We start from the raw sequence: 25869 nt of genomic DNA, 5'->3' as shown, positions 1-25869 counted from the left end.
GTGAGGGCATTCCTGTCAAACCGCACGGCAATGGTGGGACTGGGAGACCTGCGGAGCGATATCTTTGAAACGCCAAAGGCACCCCGCAGGGATCCGTAATCTCACCGGTCCTTTTCAACATAGCCATGATCGGACTAGCCCGCGAGCTGAGCCGAATCGAGGGAATACAGCATGCTATGTATGCGGATGATATCACGATTTGGATCAACCACGGATCGCTAGGCCAGAAAGAACTAATCCAGCAAGCGGCGACATGCGTCGAACGATATGTCAGAGAGAGAGAGAGGACTCGCATGCTGTACCAAGAAATCGGAGGTCCTGCGCGTCGGCAAAAAGCCATCCAAAGAGAAGATCGAAATACGGCTAGAAGGGCAAGTTCTCCCAGAACGCAGCATGATAAGGGTCCTAGGAATGTGTATCCAGTGCGGCAGAAGGTGCAGCCACACCCTACGCCTCCTCCAACAATCAACGCAGCAAGTCAGCAGAATGATTACCAGTGTATCGCAGAGAAGGCACGGCATGAAGGAAAGCGACACAATCAAGCCGGTCAAGAGCCTAGTGGTCAGCCGCATCACATACTCGCTTCCCTACCACAACATGAAAAAGAACAAGCAGACACACTAATCGGAAAGGCATTCAAGACGGTGTTGAAGCTGCCAAGGAATACGTCGAACGAAAAACTGCTAAAGCTGGGAATCCACAACACCTCCGAAGAACTGAAAGAAGCGCAACGCGATGCACAGCTGTATAGGCTCCAGCAGTCGACCACCGGCCGAGCGCTCCTCCTAAGGTTGGGATACACCAGTAACAAAACAGAGGATAGGGAAGCGAGCATCTGATTACATTCGCCAAACCATCAGGGTGTGGTCCCTACCTGGGAACATGGACCCAAACTTGCACGCGGCAAGGCGAGCCGCAAGGGCAGAATATGTAGAAAAGCACCTCGCGAATGACAAAAACGTAGTATATACGGATGCGGCCCTACATCCGTGGAACAGAAACTCTAAAGAACACAGAGTTTCGTCAGTGGAGGTGAACCACAAAGGTGACATGATCACCTGCGCAACACTGAGAGGCTGTAGGGTATCCGAGGGGGAAGAAGCCGCCGCAGCTCTAACGGTAGCGGAAGGGTACCGTATGAACGAGTCGCTCACAATTCTCACAAACTCAAAAACGGCATGCAGACACTACACCGCAGGTAGAGTCAGCAAAGGGGCGCTGCGCATAATCCTCCAAGCAAGGCCCCCGAGCACACCAATACAACATAAGATTTCCTGGGTACCGGGACACGCCGGAGTGAAGGGGAACCAGAGGGCCGATGATCTAGCTCGCGAGCTTACTAACCGAGCGGATACATCAACGGAATCGGAACCCACCACGACGGTGGAGCCAACGTTCGCGGAGGTACTGAATTATCACAGAGGCAGGAGAATAACGTATCCCCCGCCACACCCACTCTTAACACAACACGAAGCAGTCGCCTGGCGAGGACTGCAGACAGGAACCTTCCACAACTTACACACACTCCACAAAATGTATCCGAACCAATACGCGGACACATGCACGTGGTGCGGGGCAACTCCCACGTTATACCACATCACATAGGAATGCAAGAACAACTTCTCCTTCCATAAGTTAAAAGAGCCCAATGCGGAACAGTGGGAGGGCCTGCTCACCAGCAGCGAACTGTCGGTCCAAAGAGGACTAGTGCAGCACGAGGTGGCACGGCTCAGTGGGGCCCTGGAACAAGGGAACCAACCGCCGCATCAACCGGGACTTCAGCCCAAGGGATGAAGACATCCGGAAGCCGCTAACACCTCTGCTTAATATAGCAATAAAAGTTTTTTCCTCCTTCTCCTCCCCAAAGAAATGCGGTGTAAAACAATTCTGCCCGCCAAATGCCATTTATCTCCGAGGTTAGAGCTCGAACAATTTACTGGCTTAGCTGAGAGGAGCATTCTACGGCTCGTGTTTAATTGCGGAACAATCTGTAGATTGTCTTTTCGGGGTAGGGAAGCTGTTCTTGTGGTGGTGGTGGTAAACAACCTTTATTTACAATGCACCTAGTCCAGGGCTATTTGCTCGTGTGCTGTCACAACGCCTTCGTCGGCTGGGACCACGCAGGTATAGTGAACTAGAATATTCTAGTTCAGTGTAACGCAGGCGTCTACTTGGCCATGCTGGCGGCGGGTGGTCCGCCTCACGCTATCGCTACGCTTGGCATTCAGGCATTCCACTGACTGAAAAACTTTATTTTCAAAATGTATACAGGGAGCTAGTGGATTCCCATGCTTCATTGGCAAGTAGGAGTGAATAATTCGCGCCTCTGGTGCCAATATTAAATATCACATGGACGTCAGGAGACAAACATACGGGCGGCGTCGCTGCGAAAGAACTGCGTTCGCCCCTGCGTCGCGTCATCTGCTAGCAGACTACGGTAAGGAGCCAGGCTGCGGCGGCGAGCCCGCAAGCAGTCCCTCCCAAGTAGGTCATGTGACCAAGACGGAGTTTTTTGTCACAGCGGAAGCCGAGACATGTCAGCAAGAAGTCCGGGACTGGAAAATCGAATATGGCCATCGCTTCTAATGAGAGGGCTGATTTTGTAGCAAAGTGCGCCCTTGGCGCACCTATTGTCACGTTCGTCCTAAATATTGTGAACTTGACTACAGATAGCACGCTGTCAACAATGCCAGCGTCTCCACTACTTGAGCGATTAGCCTTGTTGCAGCGGATTTTCAACACCTGAAATTTGCTTGGAATGTGAGGATGTGCAGTTCAAGGGAATGTGAGGTGTCCATGACTCTCTTGCGCTGCAGAATACCGCGACTAAATCTTTATTTACGTCGATCGGAGCTATCTATGACCAACCTTTGCGAGTCTTGTGGCGAAATTGAGTCCATACATTTCTTTTTCCTCTTCTGCCGGCGGTTTGCTTCTCTCAGTAGAATTTACTTGGTGATCCCTCTCGCTCGACTAGGGCTTCCACTATCTATTCCTATTCTCCTCTCCTTCGTGGCAAGCACCAGATATGACCTGAAACCAGTGCGCGATTGCATTCACGACTGCATGATTCCATCAACTAGATTCCTCTGCTATACAGAAAATTCACTGCTTTTTCTTTTCCGTTTCTTTTTTTCATTTTTTTGTACAAATTCTAGTCTTCACACAAAATTGACCAAATGTTCTACTCCTTGTCCATGAGTGCGTTTGTTTCCGCAATGCACCCTGGCCAATATCCCACGCCGTGGGTATGTTGTTGTTGCCATGAAGCGTGAGGACATCATCGTCTTCACTCACTCGGCACGCAGCTCGCGCAAGGAACAGGGCCCGTTCATTAAGAACCAGTGGTTGGCTTAGGCACGACTGTGCTATTTATTCAATGTTCCGTCGTCGAATGTTCAGGAGAAGTTCTCGGGCGAGGCACAGCGTCACGGCGTCCGTACAAGGTAAGGATTGAACGCTTGCTCGACCGCGGTGCTGGCTTAGGCCGCCTGACATTTAGGTTTGGCGTGCAATGACACCGCGCTCTACGAGGCTCGAGCTCTTAACATCGCGGTGAGCCATAAAAGACCATAATTGGAAATGCTGGAAGAGTTAGCGTTGCTAGATGATCTTCTGCTATCTATGAGAGCTGGTGACAACTTATGTGGACGGTGTTTCCGGTTCTGTAAAACCGTTTTTGATTTCCCATCATGTTTCCCGCAAAAAGCGACACAAAATCGACATATCGTAATATCGTAGATTTTCGGAAATTCTACCTGTAGCCGCCTGTGCTGTAACAAGTTCCCACTGGCAAGTTTTCACTAGTTGGGAGCTTTTACGCGAGACTATGTACTACAACGTTGTGCGTGCATGTTGTGAGTGCGGCGACTGACGCGGAGTGCACAACCTGCCCAACGTTGCGTCTACGCTAAACTCCTGGTGTTATGCGATTAGTTGTACCGGTGTTGGGATAACTTCGATCCGCTTTTGCTGTAAACGTTCATGCGAAGCCTTGTCTGGCGGTTGTGTGTGGCGTACTGCTTTGCAGCTTCAGTCACCTCAGTGGTCCTGAAATAAACACGTCTCGAGTCTATTTCAGGTCCATGGTCAGGCATGATCAGTGCGAAGATTCATTTGCATGTGCGGCTGTTTAGCGTTGTTCAGCGAAATCGTCCCGACGACGTAGACGGCTCCGGCCGACTCGCTCCATCCGTAGCGAGAACTGCAAACTGAAATGCGCCGCGGTGCAAACTACAGCCCAGCTGCGGTGGCTCAGTGGTTAGGGCGCTCCGCTACTGAGCCGGAGTTCCCGAGTTTGAACCCGACCGCGGCGGCTGCGTTTTTATGGAGGCAAAACGCTAAGGCACCTGAGTGCTGTGCGATGTCAGTGCCCGTTAAAGATTCCCAGGTGGTCGAAATTATTCCGGAGCCCTCCACTACGGCACCTTTCTCTTCCTTTCTTCTTTCACTCCCTCCTTGATCCCTTCCCTCACGACGCGGTTCAGGTGCCCAACGATATATGAGGAAGATAATGCGCCATTTCCTTTCCCCCAAAACCAATTATTATTATTAATGCGAATGCAGCGAGAGCGCCGCCAGCTCATTTTTCCAGCAAACGGCGAGTCATGTAGTTAGTCACGGGGCCACAGGTGCCAAGGCAGCGATCGGCACCAACGTTCGGCGGTGGCGAGTGACGTCGCATGTCACGTGGCTGCCACACCTTCACCACTCCCATACCTGAGGGTCAAATTGCGGCGCCGATAACCTTAGTTTCACTACGCCAGTAAAGGTTTCGCTTTAAAAAAGCCCATTAGATTTGGCGCAGTGTTTGCTGTCGGTACCCTGCTGCGATGGGTTCTGGGCATGTGCGTGTGGTGTGAAAACTGCTTACATCATCAGAGGGAAGTCAATGATGCTCTATTCTCGCATACAGCTGTCCTGTTCGTCGACGAGTAGCAGCGTTTCTGTAATTTGGTGAAACTGTGTGCGCCCGGCTGCTGATAGCACGAACGCCTGATTGAATCAGTACTGGCCTCGACAGCACATTTCAATGGAGGCTAAATGTAAAAACGCCCTTGTGCTCCATTATCATAATTGGATTACCGAGAACGTTACCCTTGCAAAAAAGTAATCAGTGCATTTCAAAATCCGAAGAAAATTGGTTGGGGCACTTAAACTCTTCCTTAAGGAATGGATGCGATAGTGTTAGTGGGTTAATGCCCGTATGTGGGCAAGTGGTCATCTTCAACTTTACATTCTTATGTCCCTGGGAGTTCTCATTCCATTCCTTGCAGCGGTTAAGGGATGCACCACTGCCTTGAAATGGCAGCGGATTTTGCGCTTTCGGAAGTAAAATTTGCCATGAGGCAGCTCCGCACCACGTCAGGGGCCGGACCAGACGGAGTGGCGAATAAGGTTTTTGAGGAAATTTGATTACGAGTCGGTTGGGGCACTCACAGACTTCATGAATACATGCTGGTGTGAAGGAGAGGTATACTGCCAGAGTGGAAACATGCTAGAATCACTTTTATTCTCAAGCCCCGTAAGAAGCCGTGCATAGAGAATATGCGCCCCATATCGCAGACCTCTTGTGTTTGGCAGCTGATGGACCATGTGGTTGTCACCAGGCTTCGGGACTATGTAGAATATGGTGAGCTGCTCCCACCCACAGTGATTTCCTTTAGGGCCAACTTGTCAGCGCGAGACGTTATGATACAGCTTAAGAGGGACATAGTGGACCCAGGGTACAATACGCTAACTAAAACCATTTTGGGACTCGACCTGACTAAGGCTTTCGATAATGAGGCCCACGAGCCGGTTTTAAACAACCTTTAGGACATAAACCCGGAGGCTGGACCTTCCGATATATTAAATATTTCCTTAACGGTAGAACTGTGGAAATTTCGGTGGGGGAAATTAGGTCCGGTTCCTTCCCTCTGGGGGGGGGGGGGGGGGGGGGGGGGAGGCGCGCTGCAGGGTTCTGTGCTGTCGCCGTTCCTGTTTAATCTTGCTTTAAATACGTTGCCGCCGGGGCTGAAGGAGATTCCGTGGCCAAAACACACGTTTTATGCACGCGGACGATATTGCGTTATGGATTACCGGGGGCAGTGATGGCCAGCTGAAAGAGACGCTGCAGCGGGCAGTAAATGTTAGAGGAGCTTGCTGGGAGGCTGGACTATCTTGCTCGCAACCCAAGTCGGAGTTGCTTGTGGTGCGGGACAGACCCAGCGGAATACACGCGAGGCGCTGCGTCCCGCCGCCTCCACTGGAAGTGAGGGGGGGATGCCGGTCGCTGAAGTCCCGAAGATCCAGTGCAAGCTGATGCAGGCGTTCATTCTAAGCAGGGTGGTGTATGCGCTTCTTTTTCATAAGCTGGATGTCCCGGAGAGAGGTATAAGGCTGAAGCTACGATCAGGAAAGCGTACAAGGCTGCTTTGGGCCTACCGAACAATGCATCGACGGAACGTTTAATGGGTCGGGGGTGCACAACACCTTGGATGAGTTAAAGGCGGCAAATCTTTAAGATGCAGATGGCTAGGCTCTCGAAAACAGGGGCTGGGCGAAACATTCCAGACAAGATTGACATAGAGGTGGAACCACCAGGGGGAGATAGGAAAATACAGCTCATGAAGGCGGTACGCAAGGGGTTGTACATCAAACCATTTCCAGAAAATTAGCTGCGGTTCAACTACTGCTGAACCTGGTTAGAGAGCGAAAGCTGTTGTGTATCGGGAAAATAGACGCTCCTTGGTGTCTGTAACGTTGAGTGCGTTCCGCACACTGGATAGGCAGTGCGCCCGCCCTGCCACCCTGACAGGTGGCAGTTAAATTAATGGTTTACCGCGAGAGGTTGGTCACGCAATGAACGCTGCGGCCTATTGCTGCAGTGCCTCGTGTCTTCCACAACGTTGTCAGCGCTAATGCATGCAGCCCAAATCTCTCTCTCACCACAGCCACGTATACCTCAAAGCACGATTGAGGCGTCCACTGACCTAGGGATCGAGTTATGCGCCCTTCCTTTCCTCAAAATCATCGGAGTCTAGAACGTTGTCAATGTCAATGCCAACGCCAATGAACACAATGAGCGCCGACGGTCTATAGCTTCAGTGCCGCGTTTCTGCTACAACTTTGTGAATGCCAACGCATGCAGAGTACACCTGTCACTACCGCCAGCCATGTAGGTTAAAGCGCGACAGGTGTCCACAGTCCCAGAGGGGAAGGTTATTCGCCATGCCTTTTCTTTCGAAGAAATTTGAAGATTGGTTTTGAGGAAAGGGAATGGCGAAGTAACTGCCTCACATATATCCGTGGACACCCGAGCAGCGCCGTAAGGAAGAAATAAAACTGGTTGGGCTGAAGGTCGTTCAAGGTCATTCCGCGGCCTACGCGACGACAGCTTTATCTAGCGTAGTGTAGCTTTTCGCTTCAAAAACATGCCTCCGATGCATTATCAAGACACAAAAAAGGCGAGGGCGAAAACGCTCTCTGCAAAGTATGGGAACCCGCCGTGGTGGCTCAGTGGTTAGGGCGCTCGACTACTGATCCGGAGTTCCCGGGTTCGATCCCGAACGCGGCGGCTGCGTTTTTATGGAGGAAAAACGCTAAGGCGCCCGTGTGCTGTGCGATGTCAGTGCACGTTAAAGATCCCCAGGTGGTCGAAATTATTCCGGAGCCCTCCTCTACGGCACCTATTTCTCTCTTTCTTCTTTCACTCCCTCCTTTATCCCTTCTCTTACGGCGCGGTTCAGGTGTCCAACGATATATGAGACAGATACTGCGCCATTTCCTTTCCACCAAACACCAATTAATATTATTATTATTAAGTATGGGAAATTCGAATGCTGATTGTGAAGACAGGCAAGCATTTGCACCCGCCGCGGTGGCTCAGTGGTTAGGGCGCTCGTCTACTGATCCGGAGTACCCCGGTTCGAATCCGACCGCGGCGGCTGCGTTTTTATGGGGGCAAAACGCTAAGGCGCCCGTGTGCTTTGCGATGTCGGTGCACACTAAAAATCCCCAGGTGGTCGAAATTATTCCGGAGCCCTCCACTACGGCACCTCTTTCTTCCTTTCTTCTTTCACTCCCTCCTTTATACCTTCCCTTACGGCGCGGTTCAGGTGTCCAACGATATGAGACAGATACTGCGCCATTTCTTTTCCCCCAAAACCAATTATTGTTATTATCTCCTTTCACTCCCTCCTTTATCCCTTCCCTTACGGCGCGGTTCAGGTGTCCAACGATATATGAGACAGATACTGCGCCATTTTCTTTCCCCAAAAACGAATTATTAATATTATTAAGCATTTGCGATAACGGCAGTGGACGCGCGGGGACGCTAGACCGCTTCCGGGATGGTCAGAACCAGGTCCTCCGAGACGGCTATCGCTCTAGCAATAGCTAGTACTAAGGCTTATCTGATTTTCAGTGACTCGAAAACAGCCATATGCAATTTTGCGAGGTGAAAAAAGGGGTGCGGCGGCTCGGCATTTGAGCCGAGTCAAACGTGGAGGTATTAAAAGGGCTGAGGTGGTATGGGTACCAGCGCACTCCAGAAATCCAGGGAACGAGGCGGCTCACGCAAAAGCTCGAGATTTCTTAAACCGAGCAGGTGGGTCGGCTGTTTCGTGGGGGTTCACGAGAGATGGGCTGGTGTCCTTCCATGACGTTACAAATCACTACAAGTTGAGCAATTAAGAGAGTTTTCCCGCCGGAGGATGACATTGGTCAATGAGCAGGAGTCTGCTTGGAGGAGAAGACTTCAAACGAGATATTTCCTCAGTTCTTGTATACTCAGCAAAATATGTCCGTAAGAGGTGAAGCCGGAGTGTAAATGGTGCAGGGACCTGGCGACATATGATCATATTCTGTGGGAATGCAATAAAGAGCAGCTCCCTGTGGCTCTACTCCAATATGGCAGAATACTGACGAAAGTTCACCAGCATAAGTACTTAGGCATCACACTAACTTCTGACCTCAGATGGGACGCGCACATTGCTAGCATAACCTCGAAAGCATTACGCAAACTATTTTTTCTTCGAAGATGTCTGCGCCTTGCACCCACATCGACAAAGCTTCTCGCATATACTACTTTCGTTCGACCAGTTTTAGAATACGCTAACGCAGTTTGGTTCCCCCATTCAGTGACTAATGTAACAAAAATAGAAAAAGTACAGCGTAAAGCATTGCGGTTTATACACAACAAATATAAGCGCACAGATTCACGAACTAACCTCGCGGCTATTTCGGGTTTAGAGACGCTATCATCAAGAGCGCAACAAGCACGACTAAAATTTTTATTTCACCTGATGCACAACTACTACAAGATAGACGTATCAAAATACATATCTTTCTCGCAATCACGCCCGTCGAGGCATAAACACGCAGCCGCGATAACAGAATACTCATGCCATAACGACACGTTCATGTATTCGTACTTTCCCCTCGTGATCAGAGAATGGAATCGCCTTGATCCCTCAATCATAACTGCAACCACATTATCTCAGTTCACGTCACGGATAGAATCATTTTTAATTAACGAATAAAGCAGTTTCACTGACATACTCAACCGCCTCTCATCACTTCATTAGATTGTTAATTAATTGTGAAGAAAGTCTTATTTTTTCCGCTGCTGTGTTCCCATGTGCTCTAATTGAATTCCTTATGGCAATGCTCTACCCGACTCCTAGACATGTATTTTTCTTTTTCCTTGCTAATGTTTACCTTTTCTTGTATTTTTCTTGTTCCTTTCTGTTCACGTGTCTTTGATTTGTATTCCAAAGTGCACGGCTCAAATTTTTATCATGTTTGTCATTTTTGTTCGCCCACCTGCTATGGTCCCTGATGGGACTGGCAGTATTGTAAATAAATAAATAAATATCCTTCTCTTGAGCAATGGGAGGCCGTACGTGTTGGGCAGTTCAGACCCGGCCGTCCAGGGCCGTGGAGTGGGCCGCCCGGGTCGCCGTCAATTGAGGACTGATGACCATCTAGTACGGAACCATCTACACGCGCTTTTGGCGAAATAAAGTTTTCTCACTCTACTCCACTCAGCGACCCAAGCTGCTCTTCCCGAAGAAGCTCTCGCAATCAACCATTAATTTAACTGCCACCTGCCGGTTTGATTAGTTTTCTGACAATCCGATGGGTAGGTTGCGAGATGGCTGTCTAGGCCACCTATACTCCGCCCTATTTATCGCTCACCGCTCTGACAGCGCCGACGCCGGATTTGCTGCTCAACGGGGCCTCGCTATCGCGTTTGATTCCATTAATTCAGGTAATGAATTTCTTAAAACGCGTTGTGTGCAACTCAGCGAGTCAGTCCATAAGCAGGTTTAGGGCGTTAAAGCCTGCACGCCATAATTGTTTTTTGTAGGAAATGCTCCGTAACCGTCACGCTTCTTAATGGACGCCGCTATACGGCGCTGTGACGGAAAGGATCGAAAGAAGAAAAAGATGCCGTATAGTGTTGTGTGGTAACCTTATCTGTACGAATATTTTAGATGGTGGCTTGTGTAGGGCCCGCTCGCGGGCCGACCACTCAAATTTAATCTGGAGCGAAGGCATTATGCTCGACATGGGGGAAAGCGGCTATCATTACAGCACAGATTGACACAGCGCAACGGAACGAGGACGAGAAGAAAACACAGGACACAGCGCCCGTCCTGTTTTTTGTGTTTTCTTCTTCTCGTCTTCGTTCCGCTACGCAGTGTCAATCTGTGTCGTAGAAAGTATGAACCAACTATCCCGCACCAGAATCCTCTTATGTCGTTGCAGCTCACTCGCCCTCCTCATTCTCTTCGAAAGCGACCCCTGCCCGACTGCCATGCACAACAGGCGGGTGTCCACGCCTGTGCGACAAAAAGGCAGGGGGGCTCCCTCGAGATGCGGAAAGGCGGTGGCCCGTTTGAAGCAATCATCGCGTCTTTCTGGGCGACACAGTAATCAGCGCTGAAGGCTTGCGGTAACTTTACTCCCGTTTTCGGATTGCTTCACGGAGAAACCGGGCAGACCCGGCTTGCTTCAGCGCGGGATTGAAACGGGTGATGCGCTCCCTTTCAGGTGCAACCCGAGGCTGTTAAGTGAGCCTAAGAGACAGCTTCTCTACTGTTCCCTTGACGAGACGATTGCTACCGGTGCGGTGTGACCCTCGCAAAGTCCCTAGGCGTCACCAGTGGCTCTAGCACCGAATGAAGATGGATAAGGCAGGCTGTGTGTTGATTACCGAAAGCTCAACTCGGTGACGCCTATGGTTGCGTACCCTTTCCAGTAGATCCAGGCTGTGATGTACGCGTTAAGGAACGCGAGGTTCTTCACAGTCCTAGATGCAAGCAGAGGGTACCTGAAGATTGAGGTGGCCGGAGGTGACATTCAGAAAACCGCATTCACCTGCCACCGCGGGCTCTTCGAATTTACTCGGCTCCCGTTTGGTTTGTCTAACGTCCCGAGCACGTTCATGCGACTGATGGACACCGTGCTGGACGATGCAAGGTTCAACTACGCCATGGCGTAATTCGACGAGGTTGTGATATTCTCACAGTCGTTCAATGAGCATCTCATTCACTGAATTCCGTTCTCGAAAGCATGAGGAATGCTGGCCTAACCATCAATCCAAAAAAAGTGCAGTTGGCATCGAAAAGAGTGAACCTCTTCGGATTTGTCGTGGATGATGGCACATTGAGACCGAATGACGACAAACTGCAGGCAATTCTGAACTACCCCTGCCCGATGGATGTGAAAAGCCTGCAGAGGTTTTGGGGCTGCTTGCATTCTACAGGTAATTCATCCCGCGCTGCTCGGAGCTTGCAAGGCCGCTGAATCTGCTGTTGCGCAAAGGCTCGAAGTGTGTCTGGGGCAAGGAACAGACTGACGCATTTGTGGCCTTGGCTCGCGCGATAGCCAATACCGCTAGTCTGCGCCTCGCCAACCTGAACAAGCAGTTTGTCTTGCAGACAGATGCTACATACATGTGAACTGCACAGGCACCAGCACCTTACCCCCAGGAAAGCAGCTGCAATAAGATTTAACTTAATTTCCTCCGCAGCACACCACTCGAGCACTCTAGACAAGTGTGATCGACTCTGTACATTGTGGGTTTAATTGGGAAGATATATACGTTCTCCGCACTTAAACCGCGGCTGACAGTTCAAAACCGCCAGACCCCACCTCGCGATCGCGTATGCTACCGAGCGCACGCCAACCACGGCGGGCCTTGCTCTGAGGGAACAACGGAACGACACATTGACTGACACAAACATGCATTTATTGCTACAACAACAATAACGCCAGCTAGCAACAAGATATGCTAATGAATCGAGGTCGTCCAACTCACCAGCAAGGTTCCGAGCGAATGTTCGCCCACGCTAGGGCAAGGGATACTGCGAAGGCTGGAAGGGACAAAATAAGAGAGCGGGTCTCCCTGTCGCTTCCTCGCCCCGCTGGCGAAGAGCGGACCCGCGAGCGACCCGTCCGCCCGCGCCGACGATCCCAGCCGAAGCGCCTCATGCCTTCTCATGTCCTCTCCCGCGTGCGAGCAGTCTCTCGCGCTGCGACGCTGGCAGCCTCTCTCGTTAGTTAAGGTAACTAACAAGGGATTGTGTTCCTCCTCGAGGCGAGGTTGCTGCTGCACGGTTTCCTCGCGGGAAAGCAAACACGGGGGACTGCAGGGCAGGTCCCCACATCCCCCCAACCTTACATAGACCCACGCGCCTGAAAGTACATGATATGGAGGAGTCTCCTGTTCTTCATGCACTTGAGGCAGGTCTTGCAGCGGAGGTCACGCCGTCAGCGCCCACGCAGACTTCCGCGGTGTTCCGAAGGCGGCGTGAAGGTCTCCGCTGGGACGACTCGCATGGCTCGCGGGCTACCGTGTCCGCAGGACCGCAAATAGAAGGCCGGTGGAAAAACTGCAGGCCAGGATTCTGCAGTAGTCGCCAGGGCAGCAGCATCCGAGGTGACTGCTGACTGGTCTCGCAAAAGCTGCCCTGGATGGATGCGGCGAACAGGATACAGGCCGCTCCGTCGCAGTAGGTGGCAGCGAGACGATGTGCACCGGACAGCAAGCATGGTGGCTTCACTGGATCTGCACAATTGCCGAAACGCTCTCCGCGTGCCTTTAACGTAGGTCACGGGAGGGTAAACGGCATCCGCAAAGGCCCCCTGGCACAATACCTAACTCGCTAGCAAAACGTGTCGAGCGGCTGTGCAAAACGCAAAGTTCGAGTTAACAAAGCCCTTTCTTGAGTTCAACGAGACTGCTCAGTTCGTGCGAGGTTACAAAAAAACGGGCGGACAGCAAAGTGCGCCCCCTCTCAACACCACGGTCCGGTGGTCGTGCCTCTTCTGACGTGGTGCAGGTAGTTCCGAAAAGCATTAGGCCTGACAACCGGTGACAACGACCGCGACCACAACAGAGACCCGACAAGGGTTGTGGTGTGGTCCTACCCCGCTCACTTCCCGTAGCAGCTTCTGAGCGGCCGGCGCCTACCGTATCGGACGGTGTCGGAGCGCCCGGTGCCGAGATGCAATACCAGCGAGCTCGTAGCGGCACCCGTGGCCCCAGGCCACCCGGCTCCCGGAGCCGCGACTCCCAGGGTCGAAAAAGAGACTGTAGAGAAAAATATATACAGAAACTCGGACCACCCACGCGGCTTCCGTACTCACTCGCTTCAGGCTCGGCAACTCAGCGGGCGATAGACCTTGCGCTCCCTCGATGCGGACCAAGTGATTCTCGTGAAAGAATTCCAAAGAAAACATGATCAAAAATGTGCTGAGCATGTCGATAAGTTCAAACATGCTGCAGCGCAAAACACCTCGCACTCATGAAGGCATGCCGCAGGGCCTAGCGATCAAAATTCACTCTAGGCTTAGCAGTTGTCAAGTCTGGACAAAGAGCGCTCCTCGAACCGAACAAACAATCATCCAATGTTCCAAGAGCAGGTCCCACGTTGGGAGGCAGATGCGGGGTTTATTTGGGGAGATAAATACATTCTCCGCATTTTAACCGCGGCTGCCACAGTTAAATCCGCCAGGCCCCACCCCGTGATCGAGTAGGCTACGGAGCGCACGCCAACCACGGCGGGCCTTGCTCTGAGGGAACAAAGGAACGACACATTGGCTGACACAAACATGCATTTATTGCTACAGCAGTAACGCCAGCTAGCAACAAGGTATGCTAATGAATCGAGGTCGTCCAACTCACCAGCAAGGTTCCGAGCGAGTGTTCGCCCACGCTAGGGCAAGGGATACTCCAAAGTCTGGACGGGACGAGATACGGGAGCGGGTCTCCCCGTCGCATCCTCGCCCCGCTGGCGAAGCGCGGACCCGCGAGCGACCCGTCCGCTCGCGCCGACGATCCCAGCCGAAGTGCCTCATTCCTTCTAATGCCCTCTCCCGCGTTCGAGCAGTCTCTCGCGCTGGGACGCTGGCACCCTGTCTGGTTAGTTAAGGTAAATAACAAGGGAATGCGATCCTCCTCGAGGCGAGGCTGCTGCTGCACAGTGCCTCGCGGGAAAGCAAACACAGGGGAGTGCAGGGCAGGTCCCCACAACCTAGACAGAGCGGTCTTCACCGTGCAGATAGATCACCAGGTGCTCACCCCGCAGGCAGATGCGCAAAATGGGAGCTCACGTTGCAACGTTACGCGTACGCCATTCTTTTAGCTGAGCGCATTTATGTACCGCTCCGCTGGTAGTTCCCGAGCGGAGCACCAGCTGAACATAGCGCGAGTGAAGAGTTTTAGCGCAGCGTCTAAAACGCCCGTATGAGCGTAGTAGCGCGGAGTAGTGTTCCTGTATATGCTCCCGCAGGGAGCAGAGTTGCGCGAAGGTCCGCCATTTTGTTCCAAGCTGTGCGGGAAAGCAGCTCCTCGAGCGCACAGGCGCTGGGATCATGACTGGGCTGGCGTTGTAGAGCAGTTCGCTTTTTTTGAAAAGCTTTCAAACTGCGCTTGATTGCGGGCATCCTTATTTCCCTTTACTGTATCAGTGCTCAGAGATCGATGCTAAGCCCATCATACTTCGTTGAAAAAAATGTCGGAAAATAATCTGATTTGCCGAAAATGCATGACAGAAAGATCGCGGAATGACAGCGATAGCTCGCAGTACGGACATAATGGGGCAGAAATGCTTGGAAATGAAAAACCCGCGTGAGTTTTGCGATGAAGAGAAGTGCGGTATTGCATCTCCCTGCAGGACCACATTGAAATACATTATTCTATAGGGATGCAACCGCCAATGTTGCACGAAGCTTGTGAAACCACGCTGCATACGATGTGAATGCGGGCCGTTTAAAGCGATTCATTTTGCACGCAAGTATATCTAACCAACCAAAGGCACGGATATCGCAAACTCGCGCGCTTATCTTTCACAAAATATACGTATCATTTGTTGCTCTGAATTATAGCCCTCCATTGCATTTTTCCTATGCCATGGTCATCTTTTCAAGCCAAACTCATCACGTGCCGTACTTCTTTATTATCCAAAAATTAGAAAAGCCTGCCTTAAGTCACTGTAGCTGAATTGTGGCATACGGGTTTCCAATGATCTCGAAAAGTGATGTGTACCACTTTCTGGTGCTATTATTTGCTCGTTTTTCCCTAAGCACTATTGCGTTTTCTCTTGACCTACTTGAATTATATGTACCTTCACTGCATTCTGAAATATCTTTGTTTTGGACTGCTCCATGCTTTTACTCCAGGAAAAATAATTATCTTAATATCCAGTTTTGCTTTCATGTATTTCATGCTATTTTTGTTCCCCTCTCCTCCAGTGTTGACATCCTTGTCAGTAGAACCTTAAGGGTATTCTTAACAAATAAAATAGTTAAATAGCCTAGACAAAGCTTGTTCACTGCGTAAAAAGCTTTGCCGCTTTCAGTACGGTTCTTGCAGTTTGGCGCACTGCACCCCGTCATAGTTGGAGGCTGCAGTCACTGCACACTATCAAAATGTATACAACTGGAGCGCACGTAAAAGGCGGGATCACACCGCAGCCGACCGCACCGGATGCGTACGATCACGATGGCAACCGAGAGGGTACTGGGGCTGGCGAGGAACCGGCGTTGCGCCTGGAAATTCGGCTCCCCCACTCCAAAATGGAACAAACGTCGTCAGCAGCATCACGTGACAGCCGCTCAGCGAATGGCGTGAAGAGCGGCGCGAGGAAAACAGTCGCGCAACTCTGCTCCCTGCGGGAGCATATACAGGAACACTAGCGCGGAGCGCTGTTGAGCCCCACCTATTGGTGAAAAGCAGAGTTACGCTGAAACGAATATGAATCGCGCTTGCTGCTACTGTGCTAAAATTGCCAAATACTAAAGACATTATTTCAGTTTCTCGTATATATTTAAACATTAGTGGTCCTTACAATCCAATTTAAAGTGTGTCGTGTTAGAAAAAAAATGGCTGTGGTTTAGCTCTCGTTAAACCTGGTAGGTAGCGATAGCTACAGGCCATGGCTACGTTTAAGTTTCGCTGTGGTTAAGCGATGTAATGCTACTGATTATTTACTTAGCTAATCTCTGTGTATGCTTGTGTCGTTCCAAGGCTGAAGTCTGGCTTCTTCAGAGACGCCAAACTCGGCACGTAGTCTTCAATCGTCGCGGATTCACTGTCGGAGGCGAAGCGAGCTCGTCTAGCCGCGTCGTCATTACGACGCTTATCGAGACGTTTGACACGCTCTTCTTCGGCAAGGTCTCTTGTCCTTGGTTCGCTCCAACGCCGAAGTCTGGCTTCTTTCAGCCTAGCCGACTCATCGTTCTCCATAATGGCCGAAGCACAAGGCAGCGTTTCTTCGGCGTCGCGTCAGCGTGTGGGCTAATAACTCGAACCATCCCACTCCCCACAAGGCATCTGTCATTGCATCTTTATTGAATAGAGCCGACACCATATGTCCTTAACATGAAGAAAACAGAAACGAAAAGAACCAAGTAGACTCCGATCTCCAAAAAATGGGTGCCCCAGTTCATCCGACGCGTCAGCCAAAAACAAAAATAAGAAAACAAAAAACAGCTCTATTCCTTCCCCAAGCACAAGCCAGAAGCGGGGACGCGTGTGCATCCCATACGTGAAAGGCGTGAGCGAGACGCTGGCTCGCATTCTCGGCAAAGAAGGGGTGCTAACAACGCACAAACCGACTACCACCATCGGACGCCTTCTCGCCCGAAAGACCGTCCCCCTGAAGAAAGGGCCCAAGGCGTTGTATACAAGATCCCCTGCTTTGTTTGCCCGGCCTCATGCATAGGGGAAACTAACTTCGCGGAAAGAATGAGGCAACACAAAGCGGACGTCCGATAAATGAACCGTCAGCGCAGCGCTGTTGCCGATTACTGCGAGGCATGGGACCACCGAATTTACTTTGACGGCACTACTGTACTGGAGGCTTCTCGAGTCGTGGCACATCCAATAGACACGGAAGAATGCTAATCGCTCCCTGGGGGCACTTCCCTCTTCTTACATCCATGGTTTGCGTCCACTGACCCAGAAGTCTTCAACACGAGGCCTTAAAAGGGCTGCGAAACACCGCTTGAACGGATGCCGGTTACACTTCAGATTGATTCTTTATGTCACACAGATGCTGACTCAAAAAGAATTACGAGAATCGATGCATAGAAACGGAAGTTATTCAATGAAGAAATTTCAAAATACAAGACAACAAAATGCTGCCCTCAACTCTATTTTCGCGCACCTTCCCATTCTCATTTGGGTCTTCCATTGACGACACTTAGTGCGACGAATCAGAACAGCATAACTGAGCACGTGGCGGAAGTTTGCACTGTAACTCGTTCATGCCAAGGCTGGCAGCGCCGTTTGCATGGTTACAAAAACCATGTGAACGCCCAGCTGACCCAGCGATGCTTCATCATCACGTCGACGGCGTAGAAGGGAACACTGATCAGTGATGTTACCTTACTTATGGATCCGAACTCGAGCGCGAGATACTGCGACGGTTTGACATCCTGCGCAAGATATCAGACACATTTATGGTGTCTTCGACTGGTCGCTTTAGATCGCCCTGAGAGGCGACCGCACATTCGGCTGGTCGTAGCCGGCCGCTCTGACTACATTCGGCTGGTTCTTTCTGAGCGCTCGCCTCCAGCTCAGAGCGCTCTGACGCGCTCCGAGAAAAAAGGCGGAGCGGCTCCGAGATGAGTCCACGTGACAGAGCCACTTCCGCCATTTCGCGAAAGCGGTGTGAGGCCTCGGCATCCCCTGCGCGTAGGCAGAAGGAAGTGCAGGCTTTTGACGCAGTAGTAGCGTCCTTGCTGTGTTGTGTTTTGTGGGTGCCGCGCTGTGTGAGGCAAGATGTCCAAGAAACGCCGGATATCTGCGCTAGGAACGCGGTCTGTGTTGCTGCCGCATGACAACAGCGATTCCAGCAGCAGCTCAGACGAGGACCGACAGTGCTATCCACAAGGCGATCTTCGAAAAATGAGCGTCCCGTGGGACGGAAAGCAGGGGTAGCGATCGACAGGCTAAGCGGCGACCGCGATGCAAACTGTGTGCGGCCGCGTGCAGCTAAAGGTAATCAAGGGACCTTACGTGCGGCTACTCTTGACATCAGCAGCGGTGCCGCGTAGTGGTTCCGGAAGTTACGTCCCACTTCTGCCTCCTGCGTTTCCGCTCTAAAAACTCGCTGACCATTCGGCTTGACTAGTCTCGCTATGCGCTCAGAGGGAGAGCGGCTCCCACTCTGCCATATCCTGACCGGATCGCGGGAGCGGCCAGTCGAAGACACCATTAGCATAGCGCGTACAGCTACTGCTTACCGCCAACCATCGCCCGTCGCTCCTAGCGCTCTGGTTGGTCACGGCGAGCAAGGAGCGCGCGCTGTTGACAGGAACGTGGCGTCATCTGGCGCCGCCGCCCGGTGATCCTCCACAAGCTGACGATGTGCACTGCCTGCTAAATGTGAAACGAACGCATCCTTCTTTGGAACCGAAACGAACACTTATAGAGTGCAATGGCTTGATCCGATCGATTCCTCAAAGCCGCTATCTGATACATAGCGAGTAGCCAAAAGTGTTGAGTGCTGGGTCTTAAGATGTTTACAGAGAGGCGCAAAGTCCTTCGATGCAAAAAGTAGCCAGAGCCTCTGGTGGTGTATTTTTGTTTTAATTGCTTTACTTTGCTTTTATCTAGGGCAAATAAGTTGGTTTTGTTAATGTAATATAAAACACAAAACTTGACAAAACACATCTCTAGTTATTAACACAATTTGCAGAATATTTGCTCTTTGTCCAATCATCATGCTCCCGCTAAGTGATGTCATATCCGCTGCTAAAAATCGCCACTCTATGGTGACACCGTCAGCACCATGAATTTGTTTTTGCGAGCTAATTAAGATATTAAAAACCGCAGTATACGCGGTACGACCGATGCTAATAGCATCACCATAACTCAGTCTGTGCAACCAACAGGCAAAACAATGCACTGAAAATGTGTTTTGGGGCCCCTTTAAAAAGCCAAGCTGCACCTCGCCTGTATAGTTGCACCATGAAGAAGGGACCGAGCCGATCCCGAAACGTCGTGTTTCACAAAAATTAACTTGGTTGGCGTCAGTCATCTTTTTACTAAACTAAATTTCCCAACTAGACAGAGTTCTGTCAAATGTTTTCTTTTCAGTTGGTATGTTTAAGGACGACCGAGTGGTGGAGGTGAGGGCTTTGTAGTGAAACGTACGCACAGTCTCATGTGAGTCTTTATTGACTCCGTTGAATTTTAGGGCGAGTCGGTTGGGCGGGTAGTCGTACAGGCCAGTTTTGCGAGTGCTGGCTGTAGGGGGAACGGTGTATTAAGCTGGCTTCTGTGGAGGCAGCGGTTTACATGTGGCAGGCATCTGTGGAATCCACCGCTGCAGTGTCCCAGGGTGGTTTGTTTTGGGCGGGTTGGGGCGCTAACGACTTGACACTCACGCGAAACGTAAACCGTTGCCGCTTTGAACGCTCGCTGAATGTATATGTCGCCTTTCTTCTTTGTACGAGGTCTGTTATTAAAGTATCCGACCTTATTTTTTTTTGCGAACACCTGATAGATATGAAACAAGCGCGTTTGCATCAGCCGACTTTGAACCTTCGTGAGCATGCGCGAATTTTTTCCCGTCTGCCGATAGCGTCAGTCGCAGGGACGCAGCGTTTGAGTGAGGCATAGTGCGCAGTGCTCTCGTCGATTTTTTATTGCAAGCATAATGGCGGAGCGACTGGAGTAGTGCTACTGCATCAAATTTTGCCAGAAGCTGGGCGACAGCCAAGTGGAAACCATTCGGAAGATTCAGACTGCCTTCAGTGACGATGCTATGGGCAGCACACAGATTAAGCAGTGGTAAAACCGGTTTAAAGACGGCCGTACATCGGTGGAGAGCGAGCCAGCCTCTGGTCACCTTTTTTGCCTTCTAGACATGGCGATTTCCCAGTACTGGCTTTCTTTTTCGGTCTGTAATCTCGTATGCGGGGTGCTGCCTCTCGGGTCTTGGTTGCCTGCCTCGAACCTGCCTCGGTCTTGCACGTGGTCGGCTCGGCGGCGTCAATAGTCTTCTTCCATGGTTTCTTGAATTTCTGCTGAATTCCTGGCTGGTCCTCTAGCTAAGGCTTGGTCTGCGATATGGTTGGTGTGGCGGGACATCGTTCCGGGCTACGTACTCCTCGGTCCGAGGCCGGGGATGCCGCGGAACCCCGTACTCGCGTTAGGCTTAGCTGGGCGGCCGACCACGTTGAAACTTCAAATACCGATAAAATCCAAACTATTGGACTGACCGGCTTGAAAGCGGTATCCTCGTGGTCCTCTTCGGTTCCAATGTTGGTTCCAACCAAGATTTCGGTGGTCCAGTAGGGTTTGAAGGGTCGAAAAGTCGAAAATTTGCGGACCTCATGCAACGCAAGTCCGCTCGCCTCGGCTGCTCGCAGCGCCTGCGGATGCTCGCACGTAGGCAGAATGATAACCAGAGTCTCCAACCGAAGACATGGAATGAAAGAAGACACGCTAAAACTAGCATGAAGCCTCGTAGTCAGTAGGGTCATCTACTCGCTGCCATACCACCCCATGATCAAAAGCGAAACGGAAGAGGCAGAGACAATACTAAGGAAGGCATACAAGACGGCACTGTACCTACCAAGAAACACAGCGAATGAGAAGCTGCTACAGCTAGGAATCAGACACCTTTGTGGAGCTTGCAGAAGCACAGCACGAAGCACAGCTGCAACGACTCAGAAACACGGCTACAGGAAGAGCGCTCTTGACAAGGTTGGGTCACGACCCAAAGGGGCATCTCGATCGGATCGCCGATACACCCGACGAGATCCTTAAAACCCTGCAGGTCAATCCCATTCCGAAAAACATGGACTCAAACCTCCATGCGGCCAGGAGACAGGCGCGGGCAGATTATGTGGAGAGGTACTTAGCCAAATTAGAAAACACAGTCTTCACGGATGCAACCATGTATCCATGGAATAGACGCGAAAGCTACTACAAGACAGCTTCGGTGGTAGTTGATAACGCAGGCAATCTAATCACCTGCGCAACTACACGTAGCGTCAGGATAGTGGAAGCGGAGGAGGTTGATGTTGCGCTGCCAGCGGCTGAGGGCTATCGAAAAGACGAATTATTGGTCATCCTAACAGACTCGAAAGAGACATGCAGAAACTATACGATAGATAGAATCTGCAGGGCTGCCTTAGCTATCCTCCGCGAAGCAGTACACCTCAGAAAAACAGCAACCCACAAATTAATCTGGATTCCGGCACACGGGGATAGAAGGAAACGAAATGGCAGACAGCTTGGCTCGAGATATCACGTACCGAGCCGAGCGGCTATACGCCCAGGGACAGCACTTCACCGGGGAGATCAGATTTTCAAAATACCTAAACTATCAAAGAGGCAGGAGAATTGGATACTCCCCGCCACATAAGGGCCTAGCACAACAAGAAGCAGCTAGTTGGCGGAGGCTGCAAACGGGAACATTCTTTAACCTACATATACTTAGCAAGATGTATCCTACACAGTATAGGAACACATGCCCGTGGTGCGGGGCAACCCCCACGCTTTACCATATAACCTGGGAGTATAAGCGAAACTACACGTTCCACCAACACAAAACCACGAGTGCGGAGCAATGGGAGAGCCGGCTCACCAGCTGCGAGCTCGCCGCCCAAAGGGCAATGGTGCAGCACGCAAGCGAAGCAGCGCGACTCAGTGGAGCCCTGGACTAGGGCCCAACCCTGCTTTGAAGGTCAAGAGTCTGCAGCGATGCAGACGAAGACAGAACGATAAACACTTAATGGGCCAAATAAAGTTTTCTCTCTCTCTCACCCTCTGGTCAGCCATCAACATGCCGAAATGACCAGGTCATTGCCGAAGTGAACGCTGTGGCGATGCGGGACCGTCGTGTGACTATCCGAGAAATGGCGGAAGAGGTGGGCATCGGAACTTTTTCTGCACATTCAATTATCACCGAAGATTTTGGCCATAAAGAGAGTTGCGGCGAAATTCATGCCGAAGCTGCTCACGGTGGAGCAAAAGCAACTTCGTGTTGGTCTCACAGGACATGCTGGATTCCACAAACAGTGACCCCGATTTCATGAACACCATAATCACTGGTAACGAGTCTTGGGGGTACGGGTGCGACCCGGAATCCTAATCCCAGTCGTCACAGTGGAAGCATTCCACGTCACCAAGACCAAAGAAGGCCCGCCACCCGCCAAGTGTACAGCAACGTTAAAGTGAGGCTGACTGCTTTGTTTGACTTCCGCGGTGGGGTACACCATGAGCACGCACCACAGGGTCAATCACCAAAGAGTGCTACAGCGATGTCGTCCGTCGCCTACGTGATGCTGTGCGGCGCAAGAGACCGGAGTTGTCGTCAACAGTAAATCGGTGCATCCATCACGACAATGCTCCTGCACATTCCTCGCACTTGATTGACTTTTTTGGTGAAAAATCAGGCTCCTTATACTCTCCTGATATGGCCCCCTGCGACTTCCGGTTGTTTCGCAAAATCAAGAGGCCATTGAAAGAAGCGCGATTTCAGACAAGAGAGGGAATTGTGGCTGCAACGACAGCTGAGCTAAGCTCCATTCCGAAAGAGGCCTTCTCGGAATGCTTCCAACAATGGCAGCACCACTGGAAGAAGTGTGTGGCCCAAGGAGACTACTTTGAGGGTTATTAGGTTTCCAGCGCTCCAGTTACGCCACTTTTTTTTCTTCCGCCAAAGGTCGGATACTTTTCTAACAGACCTCGTATATTTTAACGCGAAAAATCTCACTTTTAGCACTCGCATGCCCTACGATGACTGAAGATGCTCTAGGCGTCTCGTGTTACGAGCGCAAGGCTGGACGAACGCTAGAAATGCGACTTGTCTCGCGACAGCGCCAGTTGCGACGCTTCTTTGAGGCTTGGTCAGCGGACGCGGCCGGCAGCGCTCTGCTCTTTGAGGCTTCTCGCTTTGCGGTTGTTCCTCGGTGACCTCTAAGGCGTAGACATTGAGAGTGAATTCCCAGCCGGACGACGACGATCTCGCTGAAGCGTAGGCGCGCTGCGTGTCGCAGGGCGTGTCCTCGGCTTCCCCGGGTGGTGCGGGTATCTTGTACCGGAGGATCGCCTCGCCGGCAGACAAGGAGTGGACGCCGCCATGATGCCGGGTCCCATGGGCGTGGTGGCGGCCGACGTGCTGGCGCCCACGCTGCCGCGTCAGATGGTGTACGTGTTCCCGACGCTGGGCCAGTTCGACCCACGCTGCGTGCGTCTGGTTACACTGGACCAGGACCCCGCGACGGCGATCGCCTGCCTGCTCGGATTCTTCAAGGTGGTCTGCGAGGCCGGCTACCGACACGTATGTACTATAAGCCGATCCTGTTTTTTCAAGCGGCCGCGATGGCTCAGTGGTTATGGTGCTCGGCTGCTGGCCCGAAAGACGCGGGTTTGATCCCGGCCGTGGCGGCCGAATTTCCATCGAGGCGAAATTCTAGAGGCCCGTATACTGCGCGACGTCAGTGCTCGGTGTCGGATTAATCCGTGGGCTCCTACTACGGCGTCTCGCATAGCCTATGTGCAACATTGAGGCGTGAAACCTCACACTATGCCACATCATACTATACCAAACCTACCATACCATGCCTAACCACACCAAACCACACCTACCTTACCGTGTCATGCCTTACCATACCACAATATGCAAGATATATACGTCATTCCATGCTATGCCATACCATACACACGCTAGCACATCTGTATTCTCTTCTAAAAATTTTAAATTATGGGGTTAAATGCGCCGAAAATTAGCGTTTTTTCAGGAAAGCAAATAGCGCAGTAACTGTCTCGCATCAAGGTGGACACCTCAACCACGCCGTGAGGAACGGGATGAGAAGAAAGCGAAAGCATAGAGAAAGAGGTGCCGTAGTGGAGGCCGCCGGAATAATTTCGACCACCCGGGGATCTTTACTGACGTCGCACAGCACAGGGCGCCTTTTGCTTTTCGTCTTCATCTAAACGCGGCCACAGCGGTCGGGTTCTCTTCTGTGATTGAGCTCGTTAGGCGATTCAGGCTAACAAGTTTGCGGGGTTAGGGTGGCTGCAGCTGGCACAGGACAGGGTTAATTGCAGAGATATGGGAGAGGATTTTGTCCTGCTGTAGGCGTAGTCAGGCTGATGATGAACTCGAGCGGTCTGTGGTTACGCTGTGCTCTCTGCTCGAGGTAGCGACATCAAATCGCAGCCGCGGTGCCAACATTTCGATGGAGGAGGAAAGTGCATTTGTGCTGCGCAATATCAGCGCACGTTAAATAACCATAGGTTGCTAAAATTATTGCGGAGCCATCTGCTGCGACATCCTTTTTAGCCCGCATGAAGCACCCGGACGTTTAGCCCCGCAATTTGCAATTTTCGCCTGCACCTTTCATTCCATTCTTCATGGGTGGTTTGTGTGTCCACCGAGAGTGCGATATATGCTGCTCTTCTGTCCTTGGGGAACATTTTCATTTTGAGTACGCTGCGTTCTTTTCTTTGCGTCAATGGAAAACACCTGGAAACATTCATTTCCACAGGAACGACGGATGGAGGGCATATCGCGAGCACGAAGATAAATGTACTGCGACGTTCGATCAGAACTGGTTCGGTAACGGCGGATCGCTAACTAGGACCTTGGCCCGTTGGGCTTTCGTTAAAAATGCGAACGCAAGAGATAGTAATCGTGCTGCGTTAATAACAGAAACACTTGCGTGAGAGCGTCGAGCTTGTTTTTATTGCTAGAGCACTTCTAGCTGCGTTCTCGGCGAAAGCCATTGGATGAATGAAGCCTCCTGGCGGGTCACGTGACTCAATTTGCAGCGGCTGTAAAGAACAGCTATGAAAAGATTTGGCTATGGCCTAGAAGGTTGGGCATGTGATTATGACGTGCCCTGACGGGGTCTATGGCCAAATATGGCATGGACCACCCGAAATTTGACCTTGAAGTGACCTCGAACGTAATCAACGAAAATTGAATGGTGGGTTCCTGAGAGGTAGTATGGCGCATCCCCAACTTGGTCCACGCCCAAATATAGATTGAACCACCCCAAAGTTGACCTTGAAGTAACCTTTGCCGAAATAGACGAAAATTGAGTAGTGGGTTCCTGAAAACTAGTACGGCACGTCCCCATTGTGGCCCATGCTCAAATATGCCACTGACCACCCGAAATTTGACCTTCGACCTTGGTAGAATTTGACTGGCGCTAAATGTAAACGTACACGGGTGGCAGACAAGCTGGCCTAGTCTCGAAATGGATTTGGCCCATCTCCAAAAATGGGCTTGGCCCACCCCTGAAATTAGGGTGGCATATCCACGAAATTTTGAAAATTGAGTTGAGGCTTTATACGGACGCAGACGCGCCGCCGTAGAGTTTTTGCCTTCGTGATCCTCCTAAACT

At 51.3% G+C, this 25869-nt stretch overlaps 1 protein-coding gene and 1 pseudogene across 1 annotated transcript; both read left to right on the top strand.

Moving 5' to 3' along the window:
• The first annotated feature begins 3382 nt into the window (after positions 1 to 3382).
• Positions 3383 to 25300, top strand: LOC144123644 (uncharacterized). The gene is made up of 3 exons (XM_077656442.1): positions 3383 to 3446; positions 23515 to 23798; positions 25292 to 25300. The coding sequence occupies exons 1-3, from the start codon at positions 3395 to 3397 to the stop codon at positions 25298 to 25300; spliced, it is 345 nt and encodes a 114-aa protein (XP_077512568.1). The 5' UTR covers positions 3383 to 3394.
• LOC144116497 (protein GVQW3-like) lies at positions 20163 to 22607 on the top strand (annotated as a pseudogene).
• Positions 25301 to 25869: the final 569 nt, after the last annotated feature.

The sequence above is a fragment of the Amblyomma americanum genome, chromosome 1, assembly GCF_052857255.1.
Source record: "Amblyomma americanum isolate KBUSLIRL-KWMA chromosome 1, ASM5285725v1, whole genome shotgun sequence".
Classification (NCBI taxonomy): domain Eukaryota; kingdom Metazoa; phylum Arthropoda; class Arachnida; order Ixodida; family Ixodidae; genus Amblyomma; species Amblyomma americanum.
The sequence above is the reverse complement of the archived record's forward strand: the minus strand, read 5'-3'. Positions and strand labels throughout refer to the sequence as shown.

What these genes read in the sequence shown, in the direction of transcription:
- LOC144123644 (XM_077656442.1), top strand. Translation starts at nt 3,395, where the DNA reads ATGTTCAGGAGAAGTTCTCGGGCGAGGCACAGCGTCACGGCGTCCGTA. An exon ending in CGTCACGGCGTCCGTACAAG is followed by an intron (nt 3,447 to 23,514) that starts GTAAGGATTGAA and finishes TGCGTGTCGCAG; the next exon opens with GGCGTGTCCTCGGCTTCCCC.